Genomic DNA, 18,834 nt, shown 5'->3' with positions numbered 1-18,834 from the left:
TTATGAGATAAAAAATGAAGAAACCGTGTATCCCTAAAGGGAGAATATCGTGGATCTCACGTGGAGCAGAATCGTGCGCAAGGATGTGTTCTTTTCCTAATGATATTTATTTGTTAAAGTATCTTTCAATTTATATTTTAAAAAATTATTTTACTTCTCCAATTAAAAAACGAAACCGTGTATTTCTTACTGGAGAATATTGTGAATCACACGCGGGTTAAAATCTTGCGCAGGATAATCGTGCACTTTTCCTAATGATATGTATATGCTGAAGATTCTTTTAATTTATATTCTGAAGTACTTTTTTACTTCTTGAATTAAGAAACAAAAATAAAGAAACTGCGTATCTTCTTGAGGGAAAATATCGTGAAAGTCACGCAGGATAGAATCTTGCGAAAGGCAGTTGTGTACTTTTCCTAATGATATGTATTTGTTGAGGTATCCTTCAATTGTCATCTAACAAAAAAATTATTTAATTATCCAATTTAGAAACAATTAGAAAGAAACCGTGAATCTTCGGGAGAATATCGTTGATCGCATGTGAGATAGAATCTTGTGGAGGATAATTGTGTTTTTTTCCTAATGATATGTATTGATTGAGGTTTCATCTAATTTATATTCTGAAAAACTTGCTAATTTCTTGAATTAGGAGATAAAAATAAAAAAACCGTGTATCTCTTTCGGGACAATATCGTGGAAGTTATGCAAGAAAGAATCTTGCGAAAATCAGTTGTGTTCTTTTTCTAATGATATATATTTAATGAGGTATGTTTCAATTGTAATTCAACACAAAATTATTTGATTATCCCATTTAGAAAAAAAAGAAAATAATTGCGATACTCTGGGAGAATATCATGGATCACACGTGAGGCAGAATCTTGCGTAGAAAAATTACGTTTTTACTAATGATATGTATTTATTGAGGTCATCTTTCAATTGTTATTCAACATCCAATTTTGAAATAAAAAGAAAAAAACCGTGAATCTGCTGGAAAATATTGTAGATCTCACGTGAGGCAGAATCTTGCGACGTTTTTTTACCAATGATATGTATTGATTGAGGTATCCTTCAATTCACACTTTTAAAAAACTTATTTATTTCTCCAAACAAGAAATAAAAAATAATAGTTTTTTATATAAATTTATTTTAAAATATAAGCTCTCAATATTATGAGTTTATACCAAAATATTCTGCTATGAAATACTAAATTAGCAATTCACAAATTACTTTGCTTATGTTTTACTTTATACTTTAGAATTAAAAAAAAACAAAACCTATTCTATATTAGCCTAATAAAAACAAAATAATAAAGCTTGCAAATGAACCAAAATGATTCAATATTACTTATATTTAAAATTTTCAGCATGATTTTTAAGAAATAATTTTAATGTTCAACTTGAATATGCTTTCTGGAAAAGTAGAATAAAATAATTTTTTTTATTTGAATTATCGTTTAAAAACTGGTTTATCATTTTTGTCTTCAGGTTTTTCTGTAAACTTTGTTGCCGTAGTTATCGAAAGAAATTCAATATTGCAAACTTTAGAACAACTTAATTAAGTCTATTTTCTAAATTTTCAATTATTAAAAGCAAATAATTTTGATTTTGAAATAATTAGTTGGATACTGAATTTCATAGAATCAATAGAACATAAATGGAATTTTAAAGGAGAAAGATTGTTAAGTTTAATTCGGTTTAGCATTTAAAAGTTTTAAATTAAACAATGCAATATCATAAAAGACTGACATTTTGAGTTTTGAACAATTGTTCAATTGCGATTTTTTATTTATTTATTTATTTTTGCTGTAATATTTGTTTAAAAGTGTGCTACTTTTTATAACTTTGCATTTAAAACTACAAAAAAGGGAGAAAAAAAAACTATCAAATTTAAGCTCTTAAATATGTTAGTAAGCACTTTCCTTAAAATATTAGGATCTTGCAAATAATAATAATCATAATGGCAATAAAAAGAAACTAAAGGTCACAAAAATTGGTGCTTAATTAAAATTATTTTTTTAATCCATTAGTTTTAGCACTTTTGCTTTTTCAGAACACAATTTTTGTAATGCGTTTTATTTTGTATTTTTAAATTTCAAGATTAAACTTATGTGCAATTAGTAATGCAAATAAACATTTTAATTGCTGATTTTTAATCTTTGTTAAATTTAAGTTTTGAGCTTTAATTAGTTTAATGAAAATGAATAAAAACTTCATTCTAAGCTAATTAGCAGTGAATTATGAATTTTAACAGGGATTGTAAATGTTTAACAGGAAGATTAAGGCAAATTTCTTTTGTTATTTTGGAAATAAAATCTGAAAAGTACGTCTTTAAAACATATTGATTTATTAGCTCATTTACGTAAAATCTTATCTTTATTTTGTACTTAATACGATAAAAAATCAAAAGTTTCAGATAAATATATCTTGTAAAAAAATATTTGCTCACGAGTAATTTTAAGTACAATATTTAGTAGCGAAGCTTAGTATAAAAATGATAATAGCGATAAAATGTATAATTCACGTATCAGAATCATTTTTTAAAATTATTGTATCATAGCCATCATTGACACGGAAAGACGGTGGTTATATGTTTCCCGCAATAATTAAAAATTTCAAGAAGTCCCTCCAATTATTTCAGATAAATAAAATAAAGTTTGATAGATCATCATTTGTTTGAACGCAACTAAGCAAATCACTCCCTCAGAAATTAAAAAATTATAATTATTTTGCTGATATTTAACAAATAATGAGAATTTTACTTCCGTGAGAGAAATTGTGAGAGCTTTTCTAACTTAGTATTTTAATTTCGTCTCCTCCAAAAATTGGATATCTGAAACACCAATGCTATTGTTACATTTTCTCCAAAAGAGATTTATTCACCTTCTGAAACACCTATTTTTATGAAACTATTTAATTTCCTTTCTGAAGTATAAATTTTTGAGTAATGTCTTTAAATAAACTTATATGAAGGCATATCGAATTAATGCAATGCTATTAGGAAAATACTTCGAAAACATCCATTCAAACATAAATCGGACTTTAGTATTCTGCTTACATTAGTCTTTATTTCTCAATATATGAACAGTTTTCTTGCTTGTAAAGGAAGCATAAGATAATTATTTTTCTAAATTCCGTCATGTAATATCACCATGGTCTAAGATATATTGATATGTATATATTCGCTCGAAAAGTTAACGAACTTTTGATTGGTTTTGCAAAATTTGTAGTCTAAGGTAAGATTTAGATATGCACTGGTAGTTCATAGGACCTTCTCAAGATACCTCAAACAAAGCTCTTTTTCTTAATTATGATTAGAATGTAAAATACTAAGACATGAATTATATTTTGATAGGGAAGCATTGGGTATTTGCACCGATATAAAAAAATAATTTGTCGAGATTAAAAAAAGTCGTTGTGATGATAGCGAGATACAGAGCATGATATGTATTATTCTTCTGGCCAACCAAAATCTCGACCAGCAGCTCTGAAGAACATTTTATTATAAGGAGCGTAAAACTGACGCAGTTTATGAATGACTTGATCTGAGATTATCGGATGTCTTCTCCCTTTACTTTCATTGAGGCATTTCTCAGTCGTTTCATTTCGAACACAATAAAAACCTTTTGTTTTGTTGTAAAAAAAATTCTCTTTCGAGATTCTGTGCGCTATTCCGAGGAATTCTTCGATCCGCTGCACCTCCGGAAACGGATCTCGGATGAGATCGTCTCCATCAACGATATGGATCTGGCGACGAGGAAAAAGCCTGTGCCATTTTTCGTAGAAGATGGAATACATGCTGATGCGGACCGCCTTGTATGCTGTGTTGATTTGGCCATTGGGCATGAAAACGAGATCTTCAAAGGAGGCCAGTGCCTTGTCCTTCTTAGCTTTGTTAGCTGCCAGTTGAGCATAATCGGATATTAACCTTGTTACAGGGTCACGAACTATCAGCAACAATCTCACACTTTCATTCATAGCTCGAATTCTGGCTGGAGCTGAATCAGTGATGAAGTAAGCGGGACTTTTTTCAATGGTTATCTGATCTGGGAAAGAATAAGGCATCCTTCGACGGTACCACTCTAAACCCAACTTGTATTTGTCATCTTCGTCGAAAAAATGCACCTGAAAATCATTAACAATACAGCATTAAATACTATTAAAAAAATCAAAACTCAATACTCCAGCTTAACTTCACAAATTTTGATCAGTTGTTTATAGGTATGGCTTGCATATTGTTGTTAAAATTCAAATGATCTATAGTAAAGAATAAAAATTTAACACAGCTGCTAAAATCTTTTGGTGCTAATGATGTCACAATTGGCATCTTACCTAGTAAAATGGATAATGAATGATCATCTCGTTCAATTTATTGATATTTTCTTATATCATTTCATATTTAGTGGTTATTTAATTTAGAATTGCTTATACAAAATTTAAATATTCTTGGCTTTCCCAATCAAAAAAATTTTATGATCCATGCTAAAAATGAAGTCAAAAAGATACATCTATTTTTTTCTAACTGCAGGCACTGAACTTTCCTTCTTCATCTCGGAAGATGCCTGAAGTTTTGCTCAATTAACGTTAACCAGTGGGCACCTGTGAACCTAAGTCACGGAGGCAAGCAACATTAACCACGAAACACTACCACACATACCAGTTCATAGGGTGGGACACATTCACACAATAGAGAACAACACACAGAAAAACATCCATGCCCTGGACGAAATTCAAACCCCCCAGCCATTGGCTTTACAGTCAAGCAGGCTGACCGCTCGGCCACCTGGCCGGCTAAAAAATAAAAAATATATCTATCTATTAACGGGTGCAAGTTAATATTGAAATAAGGAAAAAAACGCTTCTGAAATTACTGCTGAGAAAGGTGGGATTAAAAACATAAAAACCTGTTTGAATTACCTTGGAAACAGATAGGGGCTAAAAAGTGATTCTTAGAAACAAAAAGGTCAAAACGGTATATGAGAGATGAAAAGCTATTATCGGAAATACTTCCAACTTTCATAGTTTCATTCAAACCGTTTTTGGAATTTTTCCTTCCGTTTTCCTTAATATTGATTCGGCAGAGTTCGATAGCGTGTTTTTTCCCCCTTTTTTAATATTAATGCGCAACCCCTATATATATATTTTTGACTTCATATTCGACAAAAATTCAGAAAATATGTATTACAGGTGGTCATTACGGGACACCCTATATATCGAATCCAAAATATAAGTATTGTTTTCCACAACAGAAACTAATGTATTATTTGAAAATAAAAAAAATGAGTTTGATCTCAGCAGGAAGAATAAATCTCATATAAAACATACTTCCTCTTTTTCCGTTGCTAAAATGAGCTTTTTTAACTAATCATCGGACGGCATGAATCTGAAGTAAAATTTTAAATAAAATTTTATGTAACCCTATTGAAAAAATGGTATTGATGGTGTGTTAATACTTTTTTTTTACCCGAATACAATACACAAGTCAATTACAATACACAGTAGCTAACAGATTTATAAATTAATTAATAATAAAACTTATACATTGAGCTACTTCAAACAATTCAAAAAATGCCATACTTAAGTATTGTTTCCCTCTTTATCAATCGCTATTCCTGGAAGCAGGATAAAATAAAATATAATAATCTCAGCATAAAAATTGAAATATAGGGGGGGAGGCATAGATCGCTAATCTTTGAATTGATAAATGGTCTTAATCTAGTACAATTGCTTTCAAATTTAGCACATTGTAAGTTATCCTTCAACTTTTTGGCATTGCGTTCAAATTATATAAAGACTTCTTTTTGATGAAAAGAAGTTAAGATTATTAAATGATAAAATGAAAATTAATTTAATATTCATTAAAATTCTAAAACTGCTTTCCATCTCACTAATGGACATAATAAATACAGGAATGATTCGCCTCACTAAAAATTACCGGAACCATCCTGTTTTGACCCCGCTTCACCTCATTGAAGTAATATTACGCTATTTCCAAGTAAATAATATTTAGTGTCAAATTTATTTATTCTTTTGAAAATTTTTTTCTTCAGCTTAATTTAGAAGTGAAACCTAAATTTATTTAATTCGAAAATTTGCATTATTCAAGTCATGGATTGAGATTAAAAAAAATATTTATATTACGCTTTCCATAAGTGGTATTTTTTTATTAAAGTTTTTTAATTTCTTTTCTTTTTTTTTTTGCACTAAAATATTGTGTTCCAGTTTTCACTCTTTCGAAAACTCTCACTTTTGCTGATAATTGATAATTTTACATTGACATTCGCCTTCTAAATAGTAGAAAACAAAGACGTCATCATTGCCTGCCTGATGAAATTTGAATGTAGTATAGATTTTCGCACATGCACACACAGAAAATATAATTTGTCTTTTCAGTTCTCTCAGGCAAACAAACTGATTTTTGTATATTTTTATCTTGTCGTCTTCGGTAATGTCTTATAAGGTTATCAATATAGTTTTTTTTAAATATTTTTACGGCTTAAATATGAATTTGTGACCTTTAATGTATTTTTTTTATTTGTATTATTAAGGATGACATTCAAAAGCTGCGGGTAATGTTGGGATAATACATTTGATATGTTGCCGTTCATGAGCATTCGATATACGTAAAGGAAGAACAGTTTCAATTGCACGAGTTTAGTAATATCCAATCTAAATCGGTAGACATCAAAGTAAGTAAATGCATCCTAGAATTGTCTTTGTGCGCATGAAAGAAAACGCAATGAAATTGCATTTTGCCAGTCTTGTCAAAAACGGATTCCTTTTGCAATAAAATAATAAAAAAAAAGAAAAAAATAGAAAGCCAATATTGTTATAAGGAACACTACATTTTTTTTTACAGAAAACAAATAATGTGATTTTCATCAATTGATTGAACAAACATTACCTCGTCCGATGCTTTCTGGATGGATGGATGCAAATTGAGGAATTCCAAAAGCGCTCGAGTACCACATTTCCTGACGCCTATGATGATGCATTGTGGAAGGCGTCGTTTTGTCCTTGGGAATCGAACTCTCATACTCTCAACATCTGAAATAAGACTATTTCATTTTATTTATGTATACATAATTATAGTTAATACTATATATATATATATATATATATATATATATATATATATATATATATATATATATATATATATATATATATATATATATATATATATATATATATATATATATATATATATATATATATATATATATATATATATATATATATATATATATATATATATATATATATATATATATATATATATATATATATATATATATATATATATATATGTAACATAAAAAGCTTTTATTAATCTTTTTATGTTAGTTTCTTTGCTATGAAACAACTCCTACTTTATTCCTAATTAATTATTCTATTCCAAATTCTTTCTCACACTTTTAAAAGCCACATCCTGTTCTTAAATCTATTTTTGGCTCAACTATGCATTTAATTAAGAGCAGGACATATCTCCCTATGCTCTGTGTGGGAAACGCTAGATTTCTTTCATAAACCAATAGTAATCCTTATCACTTCCCTTTTCCCCTCAAATATAACAAAATAGAGGGAAATTCCTTTGCTACTTTCCCTAAGATAAAAACTTAAGCACACAGTTTTTGAGTGCGAATTTGAGCTCCGCCTTTGCTAGAAAATGTCTTAAATATACTATGTGAAGCTAATAAAATATGTTTTGCCTTCCAACTGCTATCTGCGTGGCCTAACATCACTCACCATGACTGCTACCCTTTCAAGCCTAGCAGGATAGATAAATTTTGCAGTTGGTTTGGCACTTTTTTTTTTTTCACTGGCTCCATTAAAAAAAAAAAAAATGCTTTTTTCAAATAAGTAAAAAATATATAAATATAAAAGGAAAGAAAATAATCGAATGAAGTTTTAGGAGATGCCGGCGTTGCTCGTGAAACAGATATCCTGACTAAAAGAATGAGAATTTCGGGACTTTCCTTCATAATGGGTCCAGACGTTGCCTCTACACCGTTGTACCGGAATCGCCGTTAAAGAATTGATGTCTTCGCTGTTTTGGTTTCGTTTTCGCCTACCGTGTGTTACCATCAACAATTAGCTTCTTGCGGATTTACAGCAAGTGCTTGTTGCTTGCTGCTTGTCGGTCTCATTGAGGATTGATAAAGGTTCAGCATATGATCGAATTGATTTCGTTTTCTGGCGATTTTCTCGAGTGTTCTGTGTTTCCTTGAACGGAAGATGACCAAAAATGTGATCTCAAGTGGTAGCTATGATTCCGCTCGCGTGTGCGCGTGATTCATCAAATATTAGAAGTGATTTATTGGTGATTAATTACAGATGTGATTGGTATTTACTCTCAAAAGTTTAAGTTTTTAAACGTGAATACTTTTGAATCATTTACGCTCATATATTGAAATAGGAACATATAATTTTATGTTTATTGTTCCAAATATTTATTCCGGTAATATTATATTTATCTATTAATATTTATATTTTGATAATAGTTCCATTTATTGATGCTATTATTCAATGGTTTATAATATTATTTGTTTAAATTAAATAATGATATTAAAATTTAGTGCTATCACATATTTTTTTTCCACTTATGATTCAGTATGATTATAGTTTTAATTATTATTTAAGGAATCACTTTTTATATTGCATTATATATCACAGTGTATATTATATTGATTGTAGAAGTAAAATTTAAATTTTTATTTTATTATGGTGTTTAAAAAAGCAAAATATGTGCTATTCATAAATTTAACTTTTTTCTTCCTTCTAAATGTTGTATTTAATTAATGAAATTTATTTTGGTTATTTGAATGCCCTTACGGAGTGGCAAAATTTCAAATTAAAGATGGTAATCAAAAATAGTGCTACAAATAATTTTGAAAATCTATACAAATTTTTCAAAATTAGAATTTAAATGAAGTTAGACGCAGAACGTTCAGGCATTTCCATTAACAGATCAAGTTTATTAGAGAAAGAGTCAAATCCAACATAAAGTGACCAAACCACAAATTGACAATGAATAGTATCCGGATACTCTCAAAATACATTCAAAATAAAAATAATAAAAGTAACAACTACCCGATGGTGACTAAGAAAACTATCTTGTTAAATACTAACACATGTGGTACTTTAAAAATAAACCCAACAAATATTTTAGAAAAGTTATGTGTCCAAAAAGAAAAAAAAAGATAAATGAAAACAAACAAAAAGTAATTTGCAAATTAATCTAACTTGCACTTCAAATTAAAAATAAGAAAAATAGCTAGGTCAGTCAAATTTTAAAAAACTGATTTACCTAATACCATATTGAATTTGAAAGCTTTGTTTTGGATTTCAGTTAATAATGAATTGTGTTAAACGGGTTGTAATGTAAATTCTGAGAAGACTGATCACCTTTTCTAATTGTAAAAGCAATTTGTTCTCACACATTTTTTTCCCTGAAATCCTGGTTAATGTTTGCAATTTAAAAAAAAAAACAAAAAAAAAGTAGATAGAAAAAAAATTTTTTTTTCAAATCTAAGAAAAACAAAAAGAAAGGAAGAAAATAAAAATTTGGGCATAAAAAAAAGAAGAATAGTAAAAAGAAAAATGTTAACAAAGTAAGTTTAAAGAAAAATAAAACAAAAGATAGACTGAAAATAAAGACTTAAATAGCAAAACTGAAAAAATCTTGAATTATCAAGTGTTTTTGAGACTGATTGTGATAATGTGGGGCCGCATTGTCAAAATCATGTTGAAGGAATTATGCAAATTCAAGATAATGAAAAAAATTTCCAGCTTCAGAAATTTTAAGAAATTTTTCAGATATTTTTGCTAAAAATAAATAGTATATGAATATATAGAGACAATAAAAATTGAACCTCAAAGGTTAAAATAACCATCAAGTTTACCAGTGTCAAACTTTTTATTATCTCATTGAAATAAAAATACTGAAGTCTTAAACTTCAGATTAAAGACCATTGTGTCAAAAAAAAGAATTTTACATTTTATATTGAATTTTTTTTTTGATAAAAAGTGTCAATTTGTATTTTTATATCTCATATCACTTGCATTTTCATATTTTTGTATCTTTCTTGTTATTGAATATGAATATTTACATCTTTTAGGAAATTTTTATAGATTTTCTTGTCTTAAGTGAAAAGTTTATTTTAATTGTGTTAGTATGAGGAATAACTTTATTTACTGTGATTATAAAGAAGGACTGAAAAAACTTAATCACAAAAAATTTTTGAAAATGGAGATCTAACACTTCATTTCGATAGTAGCGCTACTTCAAATTTTTTTTTCTTCCTCTAACACTGTATGAAAATTTTTTTTACATAGTGTGCAAATGTGTTTTTTTTCATTATAATTCATGTTACTTTATATCTTGTTGATATTACAAATATTAGTATTAAATTTTTTAATTGTGTCATCATAAGGAAAGTTTTGCAAAGGGATAATTTAAAAAATTTTTAGATATTAGTCAAAATTTTTCGGCGAGGGGGATGTAACATAAAAAGCTTTTATTAATCTTTTTATGTTAGTTTCTTTGCTATGAAACAACTCCTACTTTATTCCTAATTAATTATTCTATTCCAAATTCTTTCTCACACTTTTAAAAGCCACATCCTGTTCTTAAATCTATTTTTGGCTCAACTATGCATTTAATTAAGAGCAGGACATATCTCCCTATGCTCTGTGTGGGAAACGCTAGATTTCTTTCATAAACCAATAGTAATCCTTATCACTTCCCTTTTCCCCTCAAATATAACAAAATAGAGGGAAATTCCTTTGCTACTTTCCCTAAGATAAAAACTTAAGCACACAGTTTTTGAGTGCGAATTTGAGCTCCGCCTTTGCTAGAAAATGTCTTAAATATACTATGTGAAGCTAATAAAATATGTTTTGCCTTCCAACTGCTATCTGCGTGGCCTAACATCACTCACCATGACTGCTACCCTTTCATATATATATATATATATATATATATTCATTCTATTCATTTCCATGAATAAGAATAGAATATTTTAATAATTTTTATAAAAAATTTATATTTTCCCAAACATAAAGGACTTGGGAAAAATGTCCAGCAGCCAAAATCTTTATGCATTTTTTAAGTACTTTTGCACCATAGAATTCATTTAAACGTATTCCAGAAAAACTAAGGCAGTCTTATTTTCCAAAAAACGACCATATATTGTTTATAATAATAATAATAGAAGAACATTTTTTTAATAGAAATAAATTTTGTCTATAAAACAGAAAATCAGGACAGTTTAAGCTGCAGGAGAAAAATGTCGAACGCTTTGTGAATTTCTTATTATTTTTTACATCTAGGGATGCATTTAAAAATGATACAATATTCATGTTCGAAGATTTTATACCATATATTTATACCAAGAAATATTTTTGAAACATCTGATAATGATGGAAATACTCCCAGGATTTAATCTGGTTTCAATCAAGTAATTCTGTCCCACAAAAGTACAGAAAAATCACCTTACGCATCTTCTCGTTATGCATTTTCATGCTATAATAAAAAATCATTTTTGGATACGAAATAACTTAAAATTTTGTTTTCCTCCAGAAAATTGTTTTGCTTTAAAATTTTGTACAAGATGTTTTGCGTCTTTGGTTGTAACTGCAAGACATATCAAGCTCTAAAGAAGTCAGATATTTCTCAGAAACAGTTCGACCAATTATGTTCAAATTTTATATTTTTCCATATAAAATTACATTCTTTAAAATCATGTAAAAATTTGTGTATCTTACAATTAAATCTTTTTTTATCTATTATTAAATAAAATAGTAAAAAATAATAAATAATTATTATTTTTTTGCGCATAAAAATATCTTTGGTTGAACGAATTTTATAATTTTATGCAAACATGTTTCAATTCAATTAAACAATTCTCTAGATACGGCAAAATGCGCAAAAAGTAAAATTAACATAAAAGGGTCCAAACTTTTATATCCTGACCTACAACTCTCCTGATCAAACTATTACTATATTTACTAGATAGTTACCTCCCCCCATACTTCGGGGGCTAGAAATCATAATCCATCAAATAAAAGACATGTTTATTCAGAAAAAGTGCATTTTTGCATCTGATTTTATAACTTAAAGTATCATCTGCTCTAACTAATTAGCATATTTTAGATTACTTCCTCGAACCATTAAGATCGAGTACTTTCAGGGGGGTAGCTACCAAAGAGGAAAGAGGGGCAGTGCTCCAATGTTCCCGAGTATAAGGGGCCCACAAATACAAAAGTTACATTGTTTTGATATCAATAAAATTCAATTTAATTTTTCACAAAATTTACATTTTTCTGAATGCTTTAAATTATAATTGATTATTTAGTAAATTATAATTTTTAATTATAATTTAATAAATCTTCATTAATTCCGTGGTATATTATGTTTTCCTATCGTAATTTTTATAAAAATTCTTACAGCAAAAACTACTTTGCATTAATTTTAAGTGGGTCTATTATTTCAGTCTTCCTTTTCCATTATATTTTCATTATTTTAAATTTGCTTAAAACAAATTTATTCAAAAAATATCAATATACGAAAAAAATGCTATTTTTAAATACTTTCTAGTTAAAAAGATGGGTCATTACATATTAAAAGCATCAAAGTACCGGGGATTGAAAGGGCCCCACTTTGTTTTCCACGGAGGCTCCGAGGCTTCTATTATACGAGAAAATCCGATCATTGAATCAAAAGTTATAAGAGAATGTTTTTTTTTTTTCCTTTTTTTTTACTCGCTCACTGTTTGTATAAAAATCTAGGTTTTATTTATAAATATTTAAATGGAATGTTCTAAAACTTTCTAGAAAAAAAAAGTTTTCATGTTAATTAAAAAGAAAATTAAAGATAATTATTTTAATAAACTTAAAATTCTGCTGGAGAAATGCGTATTGTTTCTGAGAAAAAAAGTTTTTAAAAAATGGAAGAGTTGATGAAGAGATGCAGTGAATAATTTTAAAAATTTGAATTTTTAAAGTAGTGGCTAAACGTAAATTTTTAAATGAACTAGCAGAAAATATGAAACTACGCATTAATAAAAAATTCAAATACAAAAATTCCGTACTTTTCTTTCACATTTTAAATGCAAATTAAAACTACTTTTCTAAACAATGAGAAGTATGACGCAGAAAATTCAAGAAGGTAATGATGAAATTATCTCCAGTTCCCAGAATGATCATCTGCTTGCAAATTTTAAAATAATAGAATGTATTTAAAAAAAACTCTAGATTCGCGTAAATGACTGCAGAATTGAATATGTATTTGGAAAGAAGTGAAAAAAACAAATGAAGAAAGAAAAATACCCACAAGAAACAAAATTATAACAATGCTCAACTGCAGAGTTAAAAAATTGAAATTCATGGCTCGAATTTGAAGGATTTAAAGCTCTACGTCATAAATTTGGCCATAATTATAAAAAAAGCTGACAAATAAATATTAAAGGGTAGATTATTAATTAAGAGAGAATATTCTAGATGTTATTTACTATATTGTATACAGAATATTAGATATATAGATATAGAAACAGTTACTTTATATGTATTTTATGTATGTTTTTTTAATATATTTAGTTATTTATTTCAGTACTTTTAGTTATTTTAATATATAAAGTTAATATTGTTAGTAATATACCGCTTCGAATTATAAGAGTTAAGTAACTAAAGCAATAAGGTAACAAAAAAAATCTAAGGTATGGAATAAATTTGTTTTGGTCTTCTCAAACTAGTCAAGTCCATTTTGTTACAATCATTTGGGTTTTTGAAGACATGTAAGCATAGTTTTTAGAATAAAAATTTACATATTGGTAAAATATTAATTAGTTGTGGCTTAGGTTGATTCGTTTATTCTTATTCAGTAAGAATTTAATAAGATTGCCTTAAATATTAGATAGTTTATTAATGTTGTTAAATTTTTCCGCTTACTCTTCCTTTTAGTAAAACAATAACTAATAAAAAACTAATTAATAACATAAAATGCATTACTTATGGTATCAAAACTTCTGCAAAATAGTATTACGGTGAACAAGTGACGTAATTAAGAGATGTCTACATTATAATGTAGAGAAAACTGTGATTTCTTATATCTTTCTGATATTCTGAAATTATTCAAAGAAACGTTAGATTATGATGTTATCTAATTTTAAACAAAAAAATATTTCTTCACATAACTTTTTTATATAAAAATAGCCCATTGCTTCAGTTTATATAAATAAATATGCATTTCATTTATGAGATTAAGGTAATTTTGCCTAGAACATTCTTAGTCAGTTAACCCGTAACTGGTAAATTCTACTCTTTTTGTGGAATTTTTTTTGTTTGTTTTCTTTTCGTTTTGGTGGTTGTGACGTAAGTCTTATGCATGTCTAATTTCACAAAAATTTGTTTGCTTTCTTCATAGCGTAAAAATACTACCACATAGTAGTTACGTTTGTTTATACTTAAATTATTTCCATATTGAGGTGGTGAAAAACATTTTACAAACATTTATTAAATGGAACAAACTTAACTACAGTAAACTTTTTCGTCTAAGATTTTGACAAGTTGAAAAATCCATCAATAAAATATTTAATGCAATCCCCATAGTGCCACTCAATAAATAAAATAAAACAACGTTTTCATGTCAATTAAAAATATTTCATTAGTCCGATTTCTAGAAAAGAATAAAATTGAACGACAGACAAGGAAAGTGAATTTCGCGTTCAGCGCTTCCTGGTGTGGCTTTTACAAACTAAAGACGGTTATCGATTTTGGAGGAGGTTTTGCATATGAATGAAACGCATTTATATATGAAGCGTATAATGGAACATTAGAAAATCTATAAGTTGTAAAATCTAGCTACTTCATTAAATTATTGAAACTAGTCTAACAAAGATACAAAATGAAAACAAATAATTTATGATTATTCGATGTGTTCGAAATATATTTTCACAACCTACTATTATATTTTCTACGCTACTTTTAATTATCTAAGATGGAGTGATCTAGTTTGTCCCACGTGTTTGGGTCGTATCACGTGGGGGTAGATTCCATGATGTGCCACTCCCGCTATAGAGGGGTGGAAGGATAAAACAGGAGAAGAAAAAGGGGTTGCCGTACTGATTTGATAAGGCGGGAAGAGAAAACGGGGTCATTAAATGTTACATTGTAATAGTACTTAGTAGTTAGTAATAGGTGCTTAACATTTTTGGTTATTCATATTTAATGAAAAAAGTAACTGTTTTGAGTGTAATAAACAGCTATCCAAAATTAAGATTTTTATTAAATCATTATTCTTTTTAATTATTTATTTTGGAAATTCAACTTTTTTGTGTCAAATTAAACTATAAAACAAATTTCTTTTAACCACCATAAAATGGAACAATTGTTGATCATAGGTAGGTTCTGATTAATAATACATTTTTTTCCTTCATAAATGTTTAGATCCGATTTCATGCACCTCATCTTTTTTTCATTTTTTTCTTTATTTGCACTGTTATTTCAAGCTTTTTTTCAGATTTAACAATTTTTTATAATTAAAATTTTTTGCGATTATTAGAAAGAACATAATGAACATTTTTCTAACAGAATCTTTCTAATTAAAACAGCCTATAAAATGCTAAACTTAGCTGGCTGAAGCGAAAAATCACTCTACCCTTAAAGTTTATCAAATTTCCGTAATAAAATCGGAACGATATGTAGCATATGAAATGTATAACGAAACGTCTGAAAATTTTGATTTACTGTAAAATCTAGCTACTTCGTATAGTTATTAAAACTAATTTACCAAAAAAAGACGTAAAATAAGCAAGAGTAATTTATAATTGTTCAAGTTTTCAAAAGATGTTTTCGAAATAATTTATTTTATAATCATTCATTAATATAAATTAATGATTTTATAGGTGGGCCAAAAAAAAAAACCTACGTTTATCTATTATTTATTTTATTTCTTCGTCTTTTGGGTAGATTTATATTAAACCTCGTGGTTTACGGGACTTACAAATTAATTCGAATGCTTATGTTGTTTGTATAAGAAGAGAGCGAAGAAAATTATGAAGTCTCTAAATTTTGAACATTAAAATATTTTTTATTTATGCTTCAAATTAATATTGCAAACTGAAGTCACTATTGATTGTAAAATAAATATAGTCTTATTTTAAATCTAGGCTAAATAGAATAAAATTACAGTAGCTTTTGTGCACTTAATTAATAAAGTATTTTAATTTTTTTAAATGCTGAAAAAATTCCGCAAATGGTGCAAACTTAATTCAGTGTAACTGGTGCTTAGTATTTTTTTTTCCAATGGCAGGCACTGAATTTGTATCTTTGCCTATACTATGCCAGAATTGTTGCTCATTTCGCGTTACCCAGTGGGCACCTGTGAACCAAAGTCACGGAGGCGAGCAACATTGCCCACGCCACACTGCCACAAACCCGTTTATAGGGTGGGCCACATTCACACACCATACACACACACACAACAAAGGACGACACAAAGAGAGAGAGAGAAACATCCATGCCCAGAGCGGGATTCGACCCCACAGCCTATGGCTTCGCAGTCAGTCACGCTAACCGCTCGGCCACCTGGCCGGCCTGGTGTTTAGTATAAAAAGTATGATAATGCATATAAGTATTTATATGTAAATCAAACAAAATTGCCTATAATTTCGAGTTTTTAATTCTGCATTGTTAATTCGAGGTGCACTAACATATACATAGATAAATATACTAAAAAATTCAATTGAATTTAAAATTTACGTATTAAAAAATGGAATATAAGTAAATACTGGAAATGGAGATTAATAGAAATTTTCTTTACCTTTACCTACACACTAATCAAGATAGTATTTAAAAGGGGTAGTTAATTCTTTTTTGTTACGTCTTCCGATTACCAGACTGTCATTATTTCAAAAGAAATCACTTAACTTTAAAAAATAACTTTAAAAAATATTTATAGCATTCTTAACTACACTATTAAGGTAAGATTTCTAAATAGTTTTAATTTTGAGTATAAGTACAATTTGACTATTTTTGTTAAAGAAAATAATCTGAATATGCAGAAAAGTTATATTAAAATATGTAATTGTATTTTAATCTAAAGAAAATAGCTAACTTTATTAAAATTCCTATCGCTATAGATCGTACTTCGTAAATCTTCATAAAAAACAAAATCATTCGAATTTTTCCCTCTTTGTTCGTTTTGTAAAGGAGAAACACTTTTACAGGGAGGGGACAGAATACGTAATGCAAGTTTATTTTTTGAGGATTATTTTTACCTAGTATCTTTCCTTCAAATAGTACAATTGCTAAAAAATTAGTTCTTTTTAATCGTGAATAAATATTGAGCTAAACTCTATTCTAGGTGTATTAATGTTACATTTTTTATGAATGTATTTCATTCGAAAGAAAATAGTAAAAGTTTTTTTAACTCTCGTATTTCTGTAAATCGTTAGAATTCATCAATGACGAAATGATTCGTTAGTTTTCCCTCGTGTTATAAAAGAGAAACAGGGAGGGATAGACAAGAAATTTTGGGGGGATTCTTTTTACCTGGTTCTTAAAATGTTGCAATTAATTCAGAAAAATTGGCTCTTTTAATTAATGAAGTAATATTTTTGAAAACCATTTCTTGGGAATAGTTCTAGTGTTATTTAACATTCCTTAAAAATGGCAACAAGAAAGGCAATTTAACATGCCATTCTACATTCTAATATGAGGATCTGGTGACCGCTTTCAAATTCATGTATACTTAAAGAAGAATAGTAAATGGAATCAATTGACATCTGTTGCATTTAATTTTGTTATTTTATATGAATATTGTAAAATAATATTTTAGTTACAACTATTTTTTGAATAAGTAGGCCTGAATCCTTAGTCCCAGATTGACACTGATGTCCTTTTTGGATATTTTTTTCTGACGCTCTAACTATAAGCAAACAAATATTTTTATATTTTTTAATTATAGAAAACAGTCCAATACTTACTAAGAAAATGTTTTAGATTATCGGAATTACGTTTGCACTAAAATATAAAATTCAAAAAAGTTAGATTGACATTTTTTTTCACTCACATTCAAAAATTTATCAATAATTAAATTTGCAAATTAAAAAAATTTTAATTATGAATAATTTTTTTTCTTAGATCTAAATAACGGCAAATTTGAAAAATTATTGCTTGGAAGTGAGCTGGTTTCGGAAGAGACCCTTAACGAAGAAAAAAAACATTGCTATTTCGCGCTGTATTGCTTAATTATAAATTATTAAAATGCTAAATATAATATTTTCCCCTTATTTTGACCAAATTTAATACGAAATAATGAAAAAGGTATGAAAAACATGTTTAATAAAAATTCTGCGTCAAATTATTAAGATATTAATAGTGGATCTTGACACTTTCCGAGTCCCTTAAAATAAATTTATAAAACTCAAAAATAAATCTATACCATAAATAACCATAAACTTTCATGATAGATACATCAAAAATACTTTATTTTCTATATAAAACTAGAGGATATATATATATACAGATATCTACCTATTTTATTTTATTTCATTTTTATAACCGTCGTTGAACTGCCGACTCAATTTATGGGTTACGACTACTAATGTTCAACTCCGTAGCCTTGTAATTTTGAACCCAATCCAGAGGACAAGGGAACTCCTGGATCAAGTATTGGGAGAAATTTGCCTTCGTGGAGGATTTTCTGATGGAACTAACCCGCATTGCGTTGCATGCATAGGAAGACCACGAGAATCTCCCACTGTTAGCCTGATGGCAAGGGGACTCTTACCCATGATCCGTCTACCACTGAGGATATTTCACGTCAGCACTGTGG

At 28.1% G+C, this 18,834-nt stretch overlaps 1 protein-coding gene across 1 annotated transcript in view; it reads right to left on the bottom strand.

The window, feature by feature from the left end:
• Positions 1 to 2,056: 2,056 nt before the first annotated feature.
• The window catches only part of LOC107448395 (heparan sulfate glucosamine 3-O-sulfotransferase 1-like), a 32,895-nt gene continuing 16,117 nt past the window's right edge, over positions 2,057 to 18,834 (bottom strand). The window contains exons 3-4 of the mRNA XM_016063567.4: positions 6,901 to 7,043; positions 2,057 to 4,121 (exon numbers count right to left, since the gene is read on the bottom strand). Of these exons, the coding sequence (XP_015919053.1) occupies positions 3,447 to 4,121; positions 6,901 to 7,043 (818 nt within the window). The 3' untranslated portion in view covers positions 2,057 to 3,446. The remainder of the gene's footprint in view (positions 4,122 to 6,900; positions 7,044 to 18,834) is intronic.

The sequence above is a fragment of the Parasteatoda tepidariorum genome, chromosome 11 (assembly GCF_982258835.1).
Source record: "Parasteatoda tepidariorum strain Cologne lab strain chromosome 11, Ptep-v5.0, whole genome shotgun sequence".
NCBI lineage: Eukaryota > Metazoa > Arthropoda > Arachnida > Araneae > Theridiidae > Parasteatoda > Parasteatoda tepidariorum.
The sequence above is the reverse complement of the archived record's forward strand: the minus strand, read 5'-3'. Positions and strand labels throughout refer to the sequence as shown.